This window comes from Coregonus lavaretus (assembly GCF_964263955.1).
Source record: "Coregonus lavaretus genome assembly, chromosome: 30".
NCBI classification, from domain to species: domain Eukaryota; kingdom Metazoa; phylum Chordata; class Actinopteri; order Salmoniformes; family Salmonidae; genus Coregonus; species Coregonus lavaretus.
In genome coordinates, this window is record NC_140017.1 from 31,773,422 (window position 1) to 31,789,495 (window position 16,074).

Below are 16,074 nucleotides of genomic sequence, written 5' to 3' on the forward strand. Positions count from 1 at the left end.
ACCTATATTCTTCCTGATAAACTCAGTCACCGTATTCGTCGATGTTCTTCTCGGAGGCTACCCGAAACATATCCCAGTCCGCGTGATCAAAACAGTCTTGAAATATGGATTCCGATTGGTCAGACCAGCGTCGAATAGTCCTTCCTGTTTGAGTTTATGCCTATAGGAAGGTAGGAGCTAAATGGAGTCGTGGTTAGGTTTGCCGAAAGAATGGCGGGGGAGGGCCTTATAACCATCCCGGAAGTTTAAATAGCAATGGTTGAGGATTTTAGCAGCGCGAGTACAACAGTCGATATGTTGATAGAACTTCGGCAGCCTAGTCCTCAAATTTGCTTTGTTAAAATCCCCGGCTACAATAAATGCAGCCTCAGGATATGTGGTTTCCAGTTTGCGTAAAGTCTAGTGAAGTTCTTTGAGGGCCGTCGTGGTATCAGCTTGAGGGGGGATATACACGGCCATGTCTATAACCAAATAAAATTATCTTGGGAGATAATACGGTCGGCATGAGTCGTTAATCATGAAACACACACCTCCGCCCTTCTGCTTCCCGGAGAAATAATTATTCCTGTCTGCGCAATGAACTGAGAACCCATCTGGCTGGACCGATTTCGACAGAATATCCCCAGAGAGCCATGTTTCCGTGAAACAAAGTATGTTACAGGCCTTGATGTCTCTCTGGAAAGAAATCCTTGCCCAGAGCTCGTTGAGCTTGTTAATCAGAGACTGAACATTAGCGAGTAGTATACTTGGAAGCGGTGGGTGGTGTGCGCGCCTCCTAAGTCCAACCAGCAGGCCGCTCCGAGTGCCTCTCCTCCGCCGGCGATGTTTTGGGTCAGCCGCTGGAATCAGTTCAATTGCCCTGGGGAGAGCAAACAAAGGATCTGCTTCGGGAAAGTCGTATTCCTGGTCGTATTCCTGGTGAGTTACCGCCGCGCTGATATCCAATAGTTTTTCCCAGCTGTATGTAATGATACAAAACACTTTCTGAGCTAATAATGTAAAAAATAATACATAAAAAAAAAAGAAATACCGCAAAGTTTCCTAAGAGCTAGTCGCGAGGCTGCCATCCTCGTCTGCAACAGGTTTCAACGGTTTCTTTGCAACAATTCAACCATGAAGGCCTGATTCATACAGTCCCCTCTGAACAGTTGATGTTGAGATGTGTCTGTTACTTGAACTCTGTGAAGCATTTATTTGGGCTGCAATCTCTGAGGCTGATAACTCTAATGAACTTATCCTCCACAGCAGAGGTAGCTCTGGGTCTTCCATTCCTGTGGCGGTCCACATGAGAGCCAGTTTCATCATAGCGCTTGATGGTTTTTGTGACTGCACTTGAAGAAACTTTCAAAGTCCTTGACATTTTCTGTATTGACTGATCTTCATGTCTTAAAGTAATGATGGACTGTCGTTTCTCTTTGCTTATTTGAGCTGTTCTTGCCATAATATCGACTTGGTCTTTCACCAAATAGGGCTATCTTCTGTATACCCCCCCTACCTTGTCACAACACAACGGATTGGCTCAAACTAATTATATTTGTTGCATCTTTAGATCTCCCCTCTTTCTACATTTCTAACAGATATTTCCATCTCTGTCCATGAAACCGCTGTGTTTTCCCACAAATTCCATTTTGGAACATTTGCACGTAGGCCTACTGCCATGTGCACAATGCTGCACTCATAATGTGAAGAAATAATTATTTATCAACACTTTAAGCTAAAAATTCTGATCTGTTCCATCAGCCTTAGTAGTTGATACAGGGTATACCTCCACTACACTACTTTGATACGCATCGTGGGGATTAAAAAGTGAGTATGCGCAATGCCCACCAAAAAAAGTGGGTATACGGTGTATACCTGCGTATACCCTCCACTACACCACTGATTACCGCCACCTACTGTACTGGAGCACCCCCACCTCCTGACTGTGTAGCGGAGTCCTAGCTTAAAAATGCACCAATAGAACTATAAAGAGTGTTCCAGCAGATGCAAGAATGCCCACGTGCAGGGAGGCCCAAATTGTGGGCCGCAATTGCACCCTTCTCAAACCTGCTGATTTAAAGGTCCTGTAGGTAGATTGTATTTTCAACCAGTAACTATCAGGAAATAACACTGATCAAATTCTTTAACACTTTTACAGTGTTAGTTTCTTCAGCTGTTGTACAATATGATACAAAACAAAGGAAAACAGAATTATGACTGCACTGAGCCTTTAATGGAATGCACTTTATCAATGATAATTTTGTAATAAAACTCCATATAATAGACCATATCATGCACATTACACATTTTAAGCAAATACAGAAATATGAGCAAATAATATTCCAATACAAAATATGACAGTCCAAAATGTTTTGTTGACAAGGACACTTTAATATCAATCATATTCACAGAGAGAGAGAAGCTACATATAGAATATAACAAACAAACTCTTTCTCCCTCTCTTGACATTTTCATTCAGTCTTTTGGCGCAAACTTTTACAAACCAGTCGTTCTTCAAAAGTATTCCTCTTCCATTCATCCAAACAGTGTAGTAATCCATTTTAACCAACTATATTTCCACCATGGATGTTTCTTTCTGTGAAAATCCATGCATGTTAGGCTACCTTTACTCTGTTGAAATTCCCATTTGAAAATAATGTAGCAAGTCTTCTTCCAATTTGGCACAGAGGCACTTTAAAGTCAGGGCAAAAGTCTTTAGAATTGTCTTATCTAATAAGAGCATAGGTCCAGTCTCTTTGGTCTTGGTATTGCTCTCTCTGACAGTGCCTTCTTCTGATAGCAGATCCCACCTACTCCTCAACAGGTACAACACCATACTATACATCACCAGAAAAAGGTGACCTACCTCCATTAATAAATCCAGGTGGCAGCAAAACACTGCCATGTAGTACAGACAGCCTCCACCAGGGAGTGCTAGTGCAGTCTTCTGGTCAGCCTAGATTCCTCATCCAGTTCAGCATTGATAATTAGGGCGAGGGGTAGAAGAAATCCAAGGTCATCATCTCTGGTCCAGACAGCTGTCTCTGAGGTCCAGGGAGAGCCACTCCAGCTTCCCCCGGAGCAGCCTGCCATACAGCTGCAACACCTGGGTCAGACTCCGGCTCTGCTGGCTGGGACAACCTGGGTCTGGGTCTGTCAAGTCACCCTGTGGACCAACAGACACACAGTCAAGTGTTTGTGAGGGGGGAGAGAGAAGGCTGACAATAATTAAAGTGTGCGTGCATGTGTGTGCGTCTCACCGTGATGTCCAGGTTGGTGACTATGTGCAGGTAGTTTGTGATTCCATGCTCCAGTCTCTCCAGCAAAGATGACTGACAGCTGAGTTTGGTCTGTGTCCTCACTCTCCCCACACCGTCCAACAACACCCCCAGAGCCCCTCTCACTTCAGCACGCTTCTGCTGTAACTAGGTACACACACACAATCGATTTGCAACTTTATGCGTTATAGAGCATTATAGATGTAAGTGTTATTGAGAGAAATGCTTACAGATTTGTGATCCCAGGATGCCTTTAGAATCCTGACACAGGGTAGCTGAAGGAAGGAGGGGAGTTGGTCTGAACCACTACAGCCAACCTGGATGGATCAAAGATACACTGAACAAAAATATAAACGCAACATGTAAAGTGTTGGTCCCATGTTTCATGAGCTGAAGTAAAAGATACCAGAAATCTTCCATACTCACAAAAAGCTTATTTCTCTCAAATTTTGTGCACAAATTTGAGTGAGCATTTCGCCTTTGCCAAGATAATCCACCCACCTGACAGGTGTGGCATATCAAGAAGCTGAATAAACAGCATGATCATTACGCAGGTGCACCTTGTGCTGGGGACAATAAAAGGCCACTGTAAAATGTGCAGTTTTGTCACACAACACAATGCCACAGATGTCTCAAGTTTTGAGGGAGCATGCAATTGGCATGCTGACTGCAAGAATGTCCACCAGAGCTATTGCCAGATAATGTAATGTTAATTTCTCTACCATAAGCCACCTCCAACGTTTTTTGTCAGTATGTCCAACCGGTCTCACAACCGCAGACCATGTGCATGGTGTCGTGTGGGTGAGTGGTTTGCTGATGTCAACGTTGTGAATGGAGTGCCCCATAGTGATGGTGGGGTTATGGTATGGGCAGGCATAAGCTACGGACAATGAACACAATTGCATTTTATCAGTGGCAATTTGAATGCACAAAAATACTGTGATGAGATCCTGAGGCCCATTGTGAGGCCCATTTTTTTAAAGGTACAGGAGCTGTGACCAACGGATGCATATCTGTATTCCCAGTCAAGTGAAATCCATAGATAAGGACCTAATGAATTTATTTCAATTGACTGATTTCCCCATATGAACTGTACCTCAGTAAAATCTTTGAAATTGTTGTTGCGTTTATATTTTTGTTCAGTGTACATAAAACCAAATAAGATAGGCACAATGTGTGGATTTCTGTGTGATTGCCAAGTCTCTGTCTCTCACCATGGCAACCTCCAGGTCCTTCATGTTGTTCATGTTTCTCCTGGCGTGTGCGTCGCACACAAAGTCGATTGGTCTCGTCTGGACGTTGGGTACCTCAGAAGAAACCACGCACAACAGCAGGAGCAGAAGTCCTAAAGGAGTGAAGAGCAGAGATTACTTAGGCTCTGGGATTACAATGGTGAATGTGTCCCACACTACAATCAAGATGGCCTCTGTTCCTAGACTAGTTCAGTGTCTCTAAAAGAGGTAGGTTTGACCACATTTACACAATCTGTTTCCACCTAATGTCTTTCTTACACTGGCTATTTTTTGGAGACTCCTTCAACACAGGATCCAGGGCAAGTGTTATCTCACACTGTATCTTGACAAAAAAGGCATAGTTTTGTCATTACTCTCCATAGATTACCCAACACTCTTCTGGTGACCTGAACGGACGTTCCTTGCTTCAACATGTTCTCCAAAATAATAAAAAGAATGCCAAGTTCCATTATCTGATATCCCTGTGGCCAAACAAAAGACCATACCAGGGATATTTTCTTCTATATAAAAAAACAAAGTTTATAATTCTGTTGGGCAAGTCTAAACATGATATTTCTATGTATGATCTTAAAAGGATAGGCCCATAACACAAACTCGGACAAAAACAATTACAGTGCATTCGGGAAGTAATCAGACCCCTTGACTTTTTCCCACATTTTGTTACATTACAGCCTTATTTTAAAATTGATTAAATTGTTTGTTTTTTCCTCAATCTACACACAACACCCCATAATAAAAAAGTGAAAACTGATTTTTAGGAATGTAAAACATTTATTAAAATAAAAAAACAGAAATACCTTCTTAACATAAGTATTCAGACCCTTTGCTATGAGACTCGGAATTGAGCTCAGGTGCATCCTGTTTCCATTGATCATCCTTGAGATGTTTCTACAACTTGATTGGAGTCCACCTACAGTGGGGAAAAAGTATTTAGTCAGCCACCAATTGTGCAAGTTCTCCCACTTAAAAAGATGAGAGAGGCCTGTAATTTTCATCATAGGTACACGTCAACTATGACAGACAAATTGAGAAAAAATAATCTAGAAAATCACTGTAGGATTTTTTTATGAATTTATTTGCAAATTATGGTGGAAAATAAGTATTTGGTCAATAACAAAAGTTACTCAATACTTTGTTATATACCCTTTGTTGGCAATGACACAGGTCAAACGTTTTCTGTAAGTCTTCACAAGGTTTTCACACACTGTTGCTGGTATTTTGACCCATTCCTCCATGCAGATCTCCTCTAGAGCAGTGATGTTTTGGGGCTGTCGCTGTGCAACACGGACTTTCAACTCCCTCCAAAGATTTTCTATGGGGTTGAGATCTGGAGACTGGCTAGGCCACTCCAGGACCTTGAAATGCTTCTTACGAAGCCACTCCTTCGTCCACGTTTCATCTTCAATGCCCTTGCTGATGGAAGGAGGTTTTCACTCAAAATCTCACGATACATGGCCCCATTCATTCTTTCCTTTACACGGATCAGTCGTCCTGGTCCCTTTGCAGAAAAACAGCCCCAAAGCATGATGTTTCCACCCCCATGCTTCACAGTAGGTATGGTGTTCTTTGGATGCAACTCAGCATTCTTTGTCCTCCAAACACGACGAGTTGAGTTTTTACCAAAAAGTTATATTTTGGTTTCATCTGACCATATGACATTCTCCCAATCCTCTTCTGGATCATCCAAATGCACTCTAGAAATCTTCAGACGGGCCTGGACATGTACTGGCTTAAGCAGGGGGACACGTCTGGCACTGCAGGATTTGAGTCCCTGGCGGCGTAGTGTGTTACTGATGGTATGCTTTGTTACTTTGGTCCCAGCTCTCTGCAGGTCATTCACTAGGTCCCCCCTTGTGGTTCTGGGATTTTTGCTCACCGTTCTTGTGATCATTTTGACCCCACGGGGTGAGATCTTGCGTGGAGCCCCAGATCGAGGGAGATTATCAGTGGTCTTGTATGTCTTCCATTTCCTAATAATTGCTCCCACAGTTGATTTCTTCAAACCAAGCTGCTTACCTATTGTAGATTCAGTCTTCCCAGCCTGGTGCAGGTCTACAATTTTGTTTCTGGTGTCCTTTGACAGCTCTTTGGTCTTGGCCATAGTGGAGTTTGGAGTGTGACCGTTTGAGGTTGTGGACAGGTGTCTTTTATACTGATAACAAGTTCAAACAGGTGCCATTAATACAGGTAACGAGTGGAGGACAGAGGAGCCTCTTAAAGAAGAAGTTACAGGTCTGTGAGAGCCAGAAATCTTGCTTGTTTGTAGGTGACCAAATACTTATTTTCCACCATAATTTGCAAATAAATTCATAAAAAATCCTACAATGTGATTTTCTGGATTTTTTCCCCTCAATTTGTCTGTCATAGTTGACGTGTACCTATGATGTAAATTACAGGCCTCTCTCATCTTTTTAAGTGGGAGAACTTGCACAATTGGTGGCTGACTAAATACTTTTTTCCCCCACTGTATGGTAAATTCAATTGATTGGACATGATTTGGAAAGGCACACACCTGTCTATATAAGGTCCCACAGTTGACAGTGCATGTCAGAGCAAAAACCAAGCCATGAGGTCGAAGGAATTGTCCGTAGAGCTCCAAGACAGGATTGTGTCGAGGCACAGATCTGGGGAAGGGTACCAAAACATTTCTGCAGCATTGAAGGTCCCCAAGAACACAGTGGCCTCCATCAATCTTAAATGGAAGAAGTTTGGAACCACCAAGACCGCCAAACCATCAAACTGAGCAATCGGGGGAGAAGGGCCTTGGTCAGGGAAGTGACCAAGAACCCGATGGTCACTCTGAATGAGCTCCAGCTCCTCTGTGGAGATGGGAGAACCTTCCAGAAGGACAACCATCTCTACAGCACCACCAATCAGGCCTTTATGGTAGAGTGGCCAGACGGAAGCCACTCCTCAGTAAAAGGCACATGACAGCCCGCTTGGAGTTTGCCAAAAGGCACCTAAAGGACTCTCAGACCATGGGAAACAAGATTCTCTGGTCTGATGAAACCAAGATTGAACTCTTTTGCCTGAATGCCAGACGTCACGTCTGGAGGAAACCTGGCACCATCCTTACGGTGAAGTATGGTGGTGGCAGCATCATGCTGTTCGGATGTTTTTCAGCGGCAGGGACTGGGAAACTAGTCAGAATCGAGGGAAAGATGAATCGGTTTGCACAAACAAAAGAGCATCAATCAGATACCTAAAATAGGTATTGTGGTACATTTGAAAAGATACACTATATTTGCAAAAGCATGCAGACACAACTTCAAATTAGTGGATTCGGCTATTTCAGCGACACCCGTTGCTGACAGGTGTTAAAATTGAGCACATAGCCATGCAATCTCCATAGACAAACATTGACAGTAGAATGGCCTGTACTGAAGAGCTCAGTGACTTTCAATGTGGCACCGTCATAGGATGCCACCTATCCAACAAGTCAGTTCTTCCAATTACTGCCCTGCGAGAGCTGCCCCAATCAACTGTAAGTGCTGTTATTGTGAAGTGGAAACGTATATGAACAACAAAGGCTCAGCCGCGAAGTGGTAGGCCACACAAGCTCACAAAATGGGGCCGCCGAGTGCTGAAGCGCACAGCGCATAAAAATTGTCTGGTTGCAACACTCACTACCGAGTTCCAAAGTGCCTCTGGAAGCAACGTCAGCACAAGAACTGTTCATCGGGAGCTTCATGAAATGGGTTTCCATGGCCGAGTAGCTGCACACAAGCCTAAGATCACCATGCGCAATGCCAAACGTCGGCTGGAATGGTGTAAAGTTCGCCGCCATTGGACTCTGGAGCAGTGGAAACGCATTCTCTGTTGTGATAAATCACGCTTCACCATCTGGCAGTCCGACGGACGAATCTGGGTTTGACATTTAGATTTACATTTAAGTAATTTAGCAGACGCTCTTATCCAGAGCGACTTACAAATTGGTGCATTCAACTTAGGATAGCCAGTCGGACAACCACCACTGGGGGAGGGGGGGGTGTAGAAGGATTACTGTTAGACTATTCCAGGTTTCCCTTAAAGAGGTATGGTTTCAAGTGTCCCCGGAAGTTGGTCAGTGACTCCGCTGTCCTGGCATCGTGGGGGAGCTTGTTCCACCATTGGGGTGCCAGAGCAGCGAATAGCTTTGACTGGGCTGAGCGGGAACTGTGCTTCCGTAGAGGTAGGGGGGCTAGCAGGCCAGAGGTGGATGAATGTAGTGCCCTCGTTTGGGTGTAGGGTCTGATCAGCGCCTGAAGGTAAGGAGGTGCCGTTCCCCTCACAGCTCTGTAGGCAAGCACCATGGTTTTGTAGTAGATGCGAGCTTCAACTGGAAGCCAGTGGAGTGTGCGGAGGAGCGGGGTGACATGAGAGAATTTGGGAAGGTTGAACACCAGACGGGCTGCAGCACTCTGGATAAGTTGTAGGGGTTTAATGGCACAGGCAGGGAGCCCAGCCAACAGCGAGTTGGAGTAATCCAGACGGGAGATGACAAGTGCCTGGATTAGGACCTGTGCCGCTTTCTGTGTAAGGTAGGGTCGTACTCTGTGAAAGTTGTAGAGCATGAACCTACAGGATCGGGTCACCGCTTTGATGTTAGCGGAGAACGACAGGGTGTTGTCCAGGGTCACGCCAAGGTTCTTTGCACTCTGGGAGGAGGACACAATGGAGTTGTCAACCGTGATGGCGAGATCATGGAGCGTGTAGTCCTTCCCCGGGAGGAAGAGCAGCTCCGTCTTGCCAAGGTTCAGCTTGAGATGGTGATCCGACATCCACACTGATATGTCTGCCAGACATGCAGAGATGCGATTCGCCACCTTATCAGAAGGGGGAAAGGAGAAAATAAATGGTGTCGTCTGCGTAGCAATGATAGGAGAGACCATGTGAGGATATGACAGAGCCAAGTGACTTGGTGTATAGAGAGAATAGGAGAGGGCCTAGAACTGAGCCCTGGGGGACACCAGTGGTGAGAGCACGTGGTGCGGAGACAGATTCTCGCCACGCCACCTGGTAGGAGCGACCTGTAAGGTAGGACGCAATCCAAGAGTGAGCAGTGCCGGAGATGCCCAACTCTGAGAGGGTGGAGAGGAGGATCTGATGGTTCACAGTATCAAAGGCAGCAGAGAAGTCTAGAAGGATAAGTTAGCTTTAGCAGTGCGGAGAGCCTCCGTGACACAGAGAAGAGCAGTCTCAGTTGAATGACCAGTCTTGAAACCTGACTGGTTTGGATCAAGAAGGTAATTCTGAGAGAGATAGCAGGAGAGTTGCACACTCAGGAGTTTTGGAGAGAAAAGAAAGAAGGGATACTGGTCTGTAGTTGTTGACATCGGGATCGAATGTAGGGACATAGCCAGCGGTAAAGGATGAGTTGATGAGCGAGGTGAGGTAAGGGAGAAGGTCTCCGGAAATGGTTTGGAGAAGAGAGGAGGGGATAGGGTCAAGCGGGCAGGTTGTTGGGCGGCCAGCCATCACAAGTCGCAAGATTTCATCTGGAGAGAGGGGAGAAAGAAGTCAAAGCATAGGGTAGGCCAGTGAGATTAGTAGAAGAACAGCATCTAGTAAAGATGAGGTCAAGCGTATTGCCTGCCTTGTGAGTAGGGGGGGACGGTGACAGGGTGAGGTCAAAAGAGGAAAGGAGTGGAAAGAAGGAGGCAGAGAGAAATTAGTCAAAGGCAGACGTAGGGAGGTTAAAGTCACCCAGAACTGTGAGGGGTGAGCCATCCTCCGGAAAGGAACTTATCAAGGTGTCAAGCTCATTGATGAACTCTCCAAGGGAACCTGGAGGGCGATAAATGATAAGGATGTTAAGCTTGAATGGGCTAGTGACTGTGACAGCATGGAATTCAAATGAGGAGATAGACAGATGGGTCAGGGGGAAAAGATAGAATGTCTACTTGGGAGAGATGAGGATTCCTGTGCCACCGCCGCGCTGACCAGATGCTCTCGGGGTATGCGAGAACACATGATTAGACGAGGAAAGAGCAGTAGGAGTAGCAGTGTTTTCTGTGGTAATCCATGTTTCCGTCAGCGCCAAGAAGTCGAGGGACTGGAGGGTAGCATAGGCTGAGATGAACTCTGCCTTGTTGGCCGCAGAACGGCAGTTCCAGAGGCTGCCAGAGACCTGGAACTCCACGTGGGTTGTGCGCGCAGGGACCACCAGATTAGAGTGGCAGCAGCCACACGGTGTGAAGCGTTTGTATGGCCTGTGCAGAGAGGAGAAAACAGGGATAGACAGACACATAGTTGACAGGCTACAGAAAAGGCTACAATAATGCAAAAGATATCGGAATAAAATTAACTAAACATCTGGGGAAGCGAGAGAGCAGGGCCTCCCTCACTTACCTTTCACGGAAACACTCAAATATAACTCTCCCAACTTCCACTTTAGAAATTATATGTTGTAAACTACAGCGGTTCAATGTTTCTAGGAATAGACTCTAACTTAGTTTATTCAGCTAGCTTTGACGGATGCCAGGAGAAAGCTACCTGCCCCAATGCATAGTGCCAACTGTAAAGTTTGGTGGAGGAGGAATAATGGTCTGGGGCTGTTTTTCATGGTTCGGGCTAGGCCCCTTAGTTCCAGTGAAGGGAAATCTTAACGCTACAGCATACAATGACATTCTAGACAATTCTGTGCTTCCAACTTTGTGGCAACAGTTTGGGGAAGGCCCTTTCCTTTTTCAGCATGACAATGCCCCCATGCACAAAGCGAGGTCCATACAGAAATGGTTTGTCGAGATCGTGTGGAAGAACTTGACTGGCCTGCACAGAGCCCTGACCTCAACCCCATCAAACACCTTTGGGATGAATTGGAATGCCTACTGTGAGCCAGGCCTAATCGCCCAACATCAGTGCCTGACCTCACTAATGCTCTTGTGGCTGAATGGAACCAAGTCCCCGCAGCAATGTTCCAGCATCTAGTGGAAAGCCTTCCCAGAAGAGTTGAGGCTGTTATAGCAGCAAAGGGGGGACCAACTCCATATTAATGCCCATGGAGATGTTCGACAAGCAGGTGTCCACATACTTTAGGTCATGTAGTGTTTTCCAACAACATCTTAACGAAATGCATGTCAATGAATAATGCACACAATTCCCCTTTGTATGTCACATGTTATGATAGTGTGTCACATTGCCAGAAAAGGTCAAATTATCACCATGCATAAATCTATACTTATTCTCCTAAAATATAATCACTTGAGGGGTCTAATAAACCAAGTTTATAACTGATCTCTTCAACAAAACATGTATAATTCACATTGCATGTGTATTCGTATAGTATGATGATAGGCATGCTGCAAAGCGCATTTGGATACCCACTGCTTAAAGCCATAACCCGCTCCTCTGCGCATGACGCCCTTCAATAGCGGACTTTTCTTCCATGGTGCTCGTCCCCGTGTTCCATTTAATCCAGGAGGGACCTATGTGCGGAAATGTTTGTGATCCCTGAAATGTAGCAATCCGTAAATGCCCATGCCCATAAAACGTATAATATCCAGTGAGCGAGTGACGATAGCCTAGCCTAACTTTTCATTAATATTTTAAAAACGGAAGAAAGTTGGAAAAAATGAACGACCAAATTAATGAAATCCAACTCGTATGCGTTTTAGGCAACCGCAAAAAATGTGGACTGAACGTCATATTTACTTTACCCTGCCGTTAATGTTTGACAGCTGGCCATCCTCGTGTCAACGGTGCACACATAAACGGAACAATTGATCGTGTCCTCCTGAGAACTCGCCCAAAAGCGGTATGAAACGAGATAAATGCACGGGAAAACAAATCTGAATAGAACAAGACAAACCGGTATGTTGTTTTTTTTTGCTCAAAGAAAAAAGAAGAGAAAATAATATGATTATCGTTTGACCATCTCTTATTTCCTACATTGTGTCATTATCCCTGTGAGTAGGCCTAGGCAACCTCCATTTCCTTTCATGAGTCAATAGATAATCTAATCCCTAGAATATTGATAATGTATCTGGATGTATAGAGGCTATTGCATAATCTACCACACCGGATTTTGCTTACTAAGAAATGGCCTTTGGACATTGTGCATACTGCATGCGGGTTTGGTGAACACTGAGCACTCTCATTCCCCCCACTCCAACTCCTGCCACACAGACTGTGAATTATGCTGATATCAAGATTAGACTAAAAAGCAGTGCTTGGTGGTTAGAGTGAAAGTCACTAGGAATAGTTCAGTGGCGAGATAAGCCCCCCTATCTCTCTACCCAGCCTCAGCAGTCCTCCTATATAGATAAAAAGACCACTGCAGATTTGTCTTAAATCAGCATCTCTACATGTATGACTTCCATTCCAGTGTCTGTTGAATTCCAACACAGGCACACCACATTCTACTGAATTAGGTACTGATTAGGTGATCATATGAACCAAATCTTATTTAACAAGGAAAAGTATAAAAATCCACTGCTGTGGTCATCACTATCCTCTTGCAATAGGACCAGCTGGATGGCAAAAACAGTGCTAATAGTACCTCAAAAGTAATATTAATCAAAAAATCACTATTGACCATGCCAAAAGAGTTGAAAAGGAAAGTTATGAGTGAGGAAAAGAAGGGTTCAATTCTGGCTTTACTGGCAGAGTGATACTGTGAGCGTCAGGTTGCTTCCATCCTTAAAATGTCAAAGACGGCGGTTCATAAGAACAAGGTCAAGCAGCAGACATTGGGGACAACAAGACAGGCAGAGAGCGAAAACGACTCTCTACTGACCGGGATGACCGCCAACTCATTCGAATGTCACTCAACAACCGTAGGATGACATCAAGTGACCTACAAAAAGAATGGCAAACGGCAGCTGGGGTGAAGTGCACGGCGAGGACGGTTCGAAACAGGCTCCTAGGGGCAGGGCTGAAGTTGTGCAAAGCTAGAAAAAAAAACTTAATCAATGAGAAGCAAAGAAGAGCCAGGCTGAGGTTTGCAAAAGACCATAAGGATTGGACCGTAGAGGACTGGAGTAAGGTCATCTTCTCTGATGAGTCCAATTTTCAGCTTTGCCCAACACCTGGTCGTCTAATGGTTAGACGGAGTCCTGGAGAGGCCTACAAGCCACAGTGTCTTACACCCACTGTGAAATTTGGTGGAGGATCGGTGATGATCTGGGGGTGCTTCAGCAAGGCTGAAATCGGGCAGATTTGTCTTTGTGAAGGACGCATTAATCAAGCCACGTACAAGGTTGTCCTGGAAGAAAACTTGCTTCCTTTTGCTCTGACATTGTTCCCCAACTCTGAGGATTGTTTTTTCCAGCAGGACAATGCACCATGCCACACAGCCAGGTCAATCAAGGTGTGGATGGAGGACCACCAGATCAAGACCCTGTCATGGCCAGCCCAATCTCCAGACCTGAAGCCCATTGAAAACTTCTGGAATGTGATCAAGAGGAAGATGGATGGTCACAAGCCATCAAACAAAGCCGAGCTGCTTGAATTTTTCGCCAGGAGTGGCATAAAGTCACCCAACATCAATGTGAAAGACTGGTGGAGAGCATGCCAAGACACATGAAAGCTGTGATTGAAAATCAGGGTTATTCCACCAAATATTGATTTCTGAACTCTTCCTAAGTTAAAACATTAGTATTGTGTTGTTTAAAAATGAACATGAACTTATTTTCTTTGCATTATTCGAGGTCTGACAACACTGCATCTTTTTTGTTATTTTGACCAGTTGTCATTTTCTGCAAATAAATGCTCTAAATGACAATATTTTTATTTGGAATCTGGGGGAAATGTTGTCAGTAGTTTATAGAATAAAACAAACAAAAATGTTATTTTTACCCAAACGCATACCTATAAATAGTAAAACCAGAGAAACTGATCATTTTGCAGTGGTCTCTTATTTTTTTCCGCAGCTGTGTATATATATATATATATATATATATATATATATATATATATATATATATATATATATATATATATATATATGCCATTTAGCAGACACTTTTATCCAAACGCGTGCATACATTTTTACGTACGGGTGGTCCTAGGAATCAAACCCACTATCCTGGCATTGCAAGCTCCATTCTCCACCAACTGAGCTCCCTCTTTATCCATCCTCCAGTCTATCCTCCTCCTACCCCTCCTCTGTCCTGCACCCTTTCACCCCAGAAGCCAACTTTGAGCTGACCCCGACCTGGCCCTGGTGTTGTGGAGTGGCCCGGTGAAGAATGGCCCCACCAGCCCATATGGAGACAAACAGAAAGTGTAACCACGGTGATGGAGCTGTGGCAGATCTTTATATTCACATCATTCATCATCATAAAAACCCTTTCAGATAATCCATGTAGTACAGGAGGAGACACAGAGAGAGGGGAAGAGAAAGGAAAAGGTTTGCATGACAAATTAGTGTCTGAGTGTCTGTGTGTGACCATTACATTCATCACTAGTGTGTGTGTGTGTGTTCAGTGGGCCGGCTTTACTGGCGTCTTTACAGAAGGCCATAACCATGGTAACGCCAAGCAGTGTCTAATAAAAGGCTGCTTTCCTCTGTCTGTCACTCTCTCTTTCTCCTATCTGCCTTTGTCACTCTCTCTTTTTCTCTGTTTCACTTCCTTTCTCTTCCTCTGTCTGTCTTGCCAACCTACGTAGCACAGCATGCTCAACATCAGCAAAGGGAGATAGATAGAACAGCAAAAGCGAGGCAGGAGAAAAGGACAGGAATCTGTCTAGCGCTAACATCTCACCTGCCATCGAGTGGAGCCCTCTCTGAATGCAGCCTGCTGTGTCATCTATCATCCATCTGTGTGGGGGACATCTTTGATATGTTAAAGAAGAGGATCTTTGATTTACCCGAGTTGGATATCTTTGTGACCTGTTGAGGAAAAATCTATTTGAAATCTGCTAGAAAAGGATGTCTTCGTACAGTGGGGGATCTCTCCTCATTGTGTATTTCTAAGGAGAATACGAGAGCGTGTGTCCTTTGTGTTGGCCAAGGCTCTCGGATTAATGGTTAATAGGATACTGTGGCTGCACGTTACATTGCATCAACCCATAGAAAAGACTTGATGCAGGGATGCCCCCCTCACTATTGAATTGTCGACAGTACATGTTGACTGTAGAGACAGGTTGACTATGCTGACCTTTGTTTTGGCAAAGACTAAAAAAGAATAGAATGACAAGGGTGATAGGATGATATTGAGCTATAAATGCATTAAACTCAACTCTTCATCTGTCAATAATGCGAAGGACACCACCCCGTCTTGACGGAACATAACAAAAGAACGATGGTGAGGAGGAGGAACCTGTAGCCGTGTTTTTGACGTTGCCTTTCTCCTACCATGCTCCCATACCCTGTGTGGGCACTGTGTAGGGGGTGGAGAGGGGGCAGGGTGAGTGATGTGTACGAAGTGAGGAAGATTAAGGGTGTTCCATGCTTCCCGTGGTGGCACCCGTTCTGACCACCACCACTCTACCAGTCCACCTGTATGTGTCGTTCTGTGCCCTTGCTGTTGCCACCCTGTGGAGCTGCCACGCTGGGAGTGGGCTTCTGCCACCTGCTGCCCGCCCCCCGACCCCACCCTGACCCCTGGGTGGAGAGCCAGTAGAGCTGGGGAACAGGCGGA

At 44.9% G+C, this 16,074-nt stretch overlaps 1 protein-coding gene across 1 annotated transcript; it reads right to left on the bottom strand.

Moving 5' to 3' along the window:
- Positions 1-2,234: 2,234 nt before the first annotated feature.
- LOC311105388 (uncharacterized protein) lies at positions 2,235-14,097 on the bottom strand. The gene is made up of 5 exons (XM_084147533.1): positions 11,816-14,097; positions 4,472-4,602; positions 3,488-3,574; positions 3,240-3,404; positions 2,235-3,145 (listed from the first exon to the last, which is right to left on the bottom strand). The coding sequence occupies exons 1-5, from the start codon at positions 11,826-11,828 to the stop codon at positions 2,999-3,001; spliced, it is 543 nt and encodes a 180-aa protein (XP_084003659.1). The 5' UTR covers positions 11,829-14,097; the 3' UTR covers positions 2,235-2,998.
- Between the last annotated feature and the right edge of the window lie 1,977 nt (positions 14,098-16,074).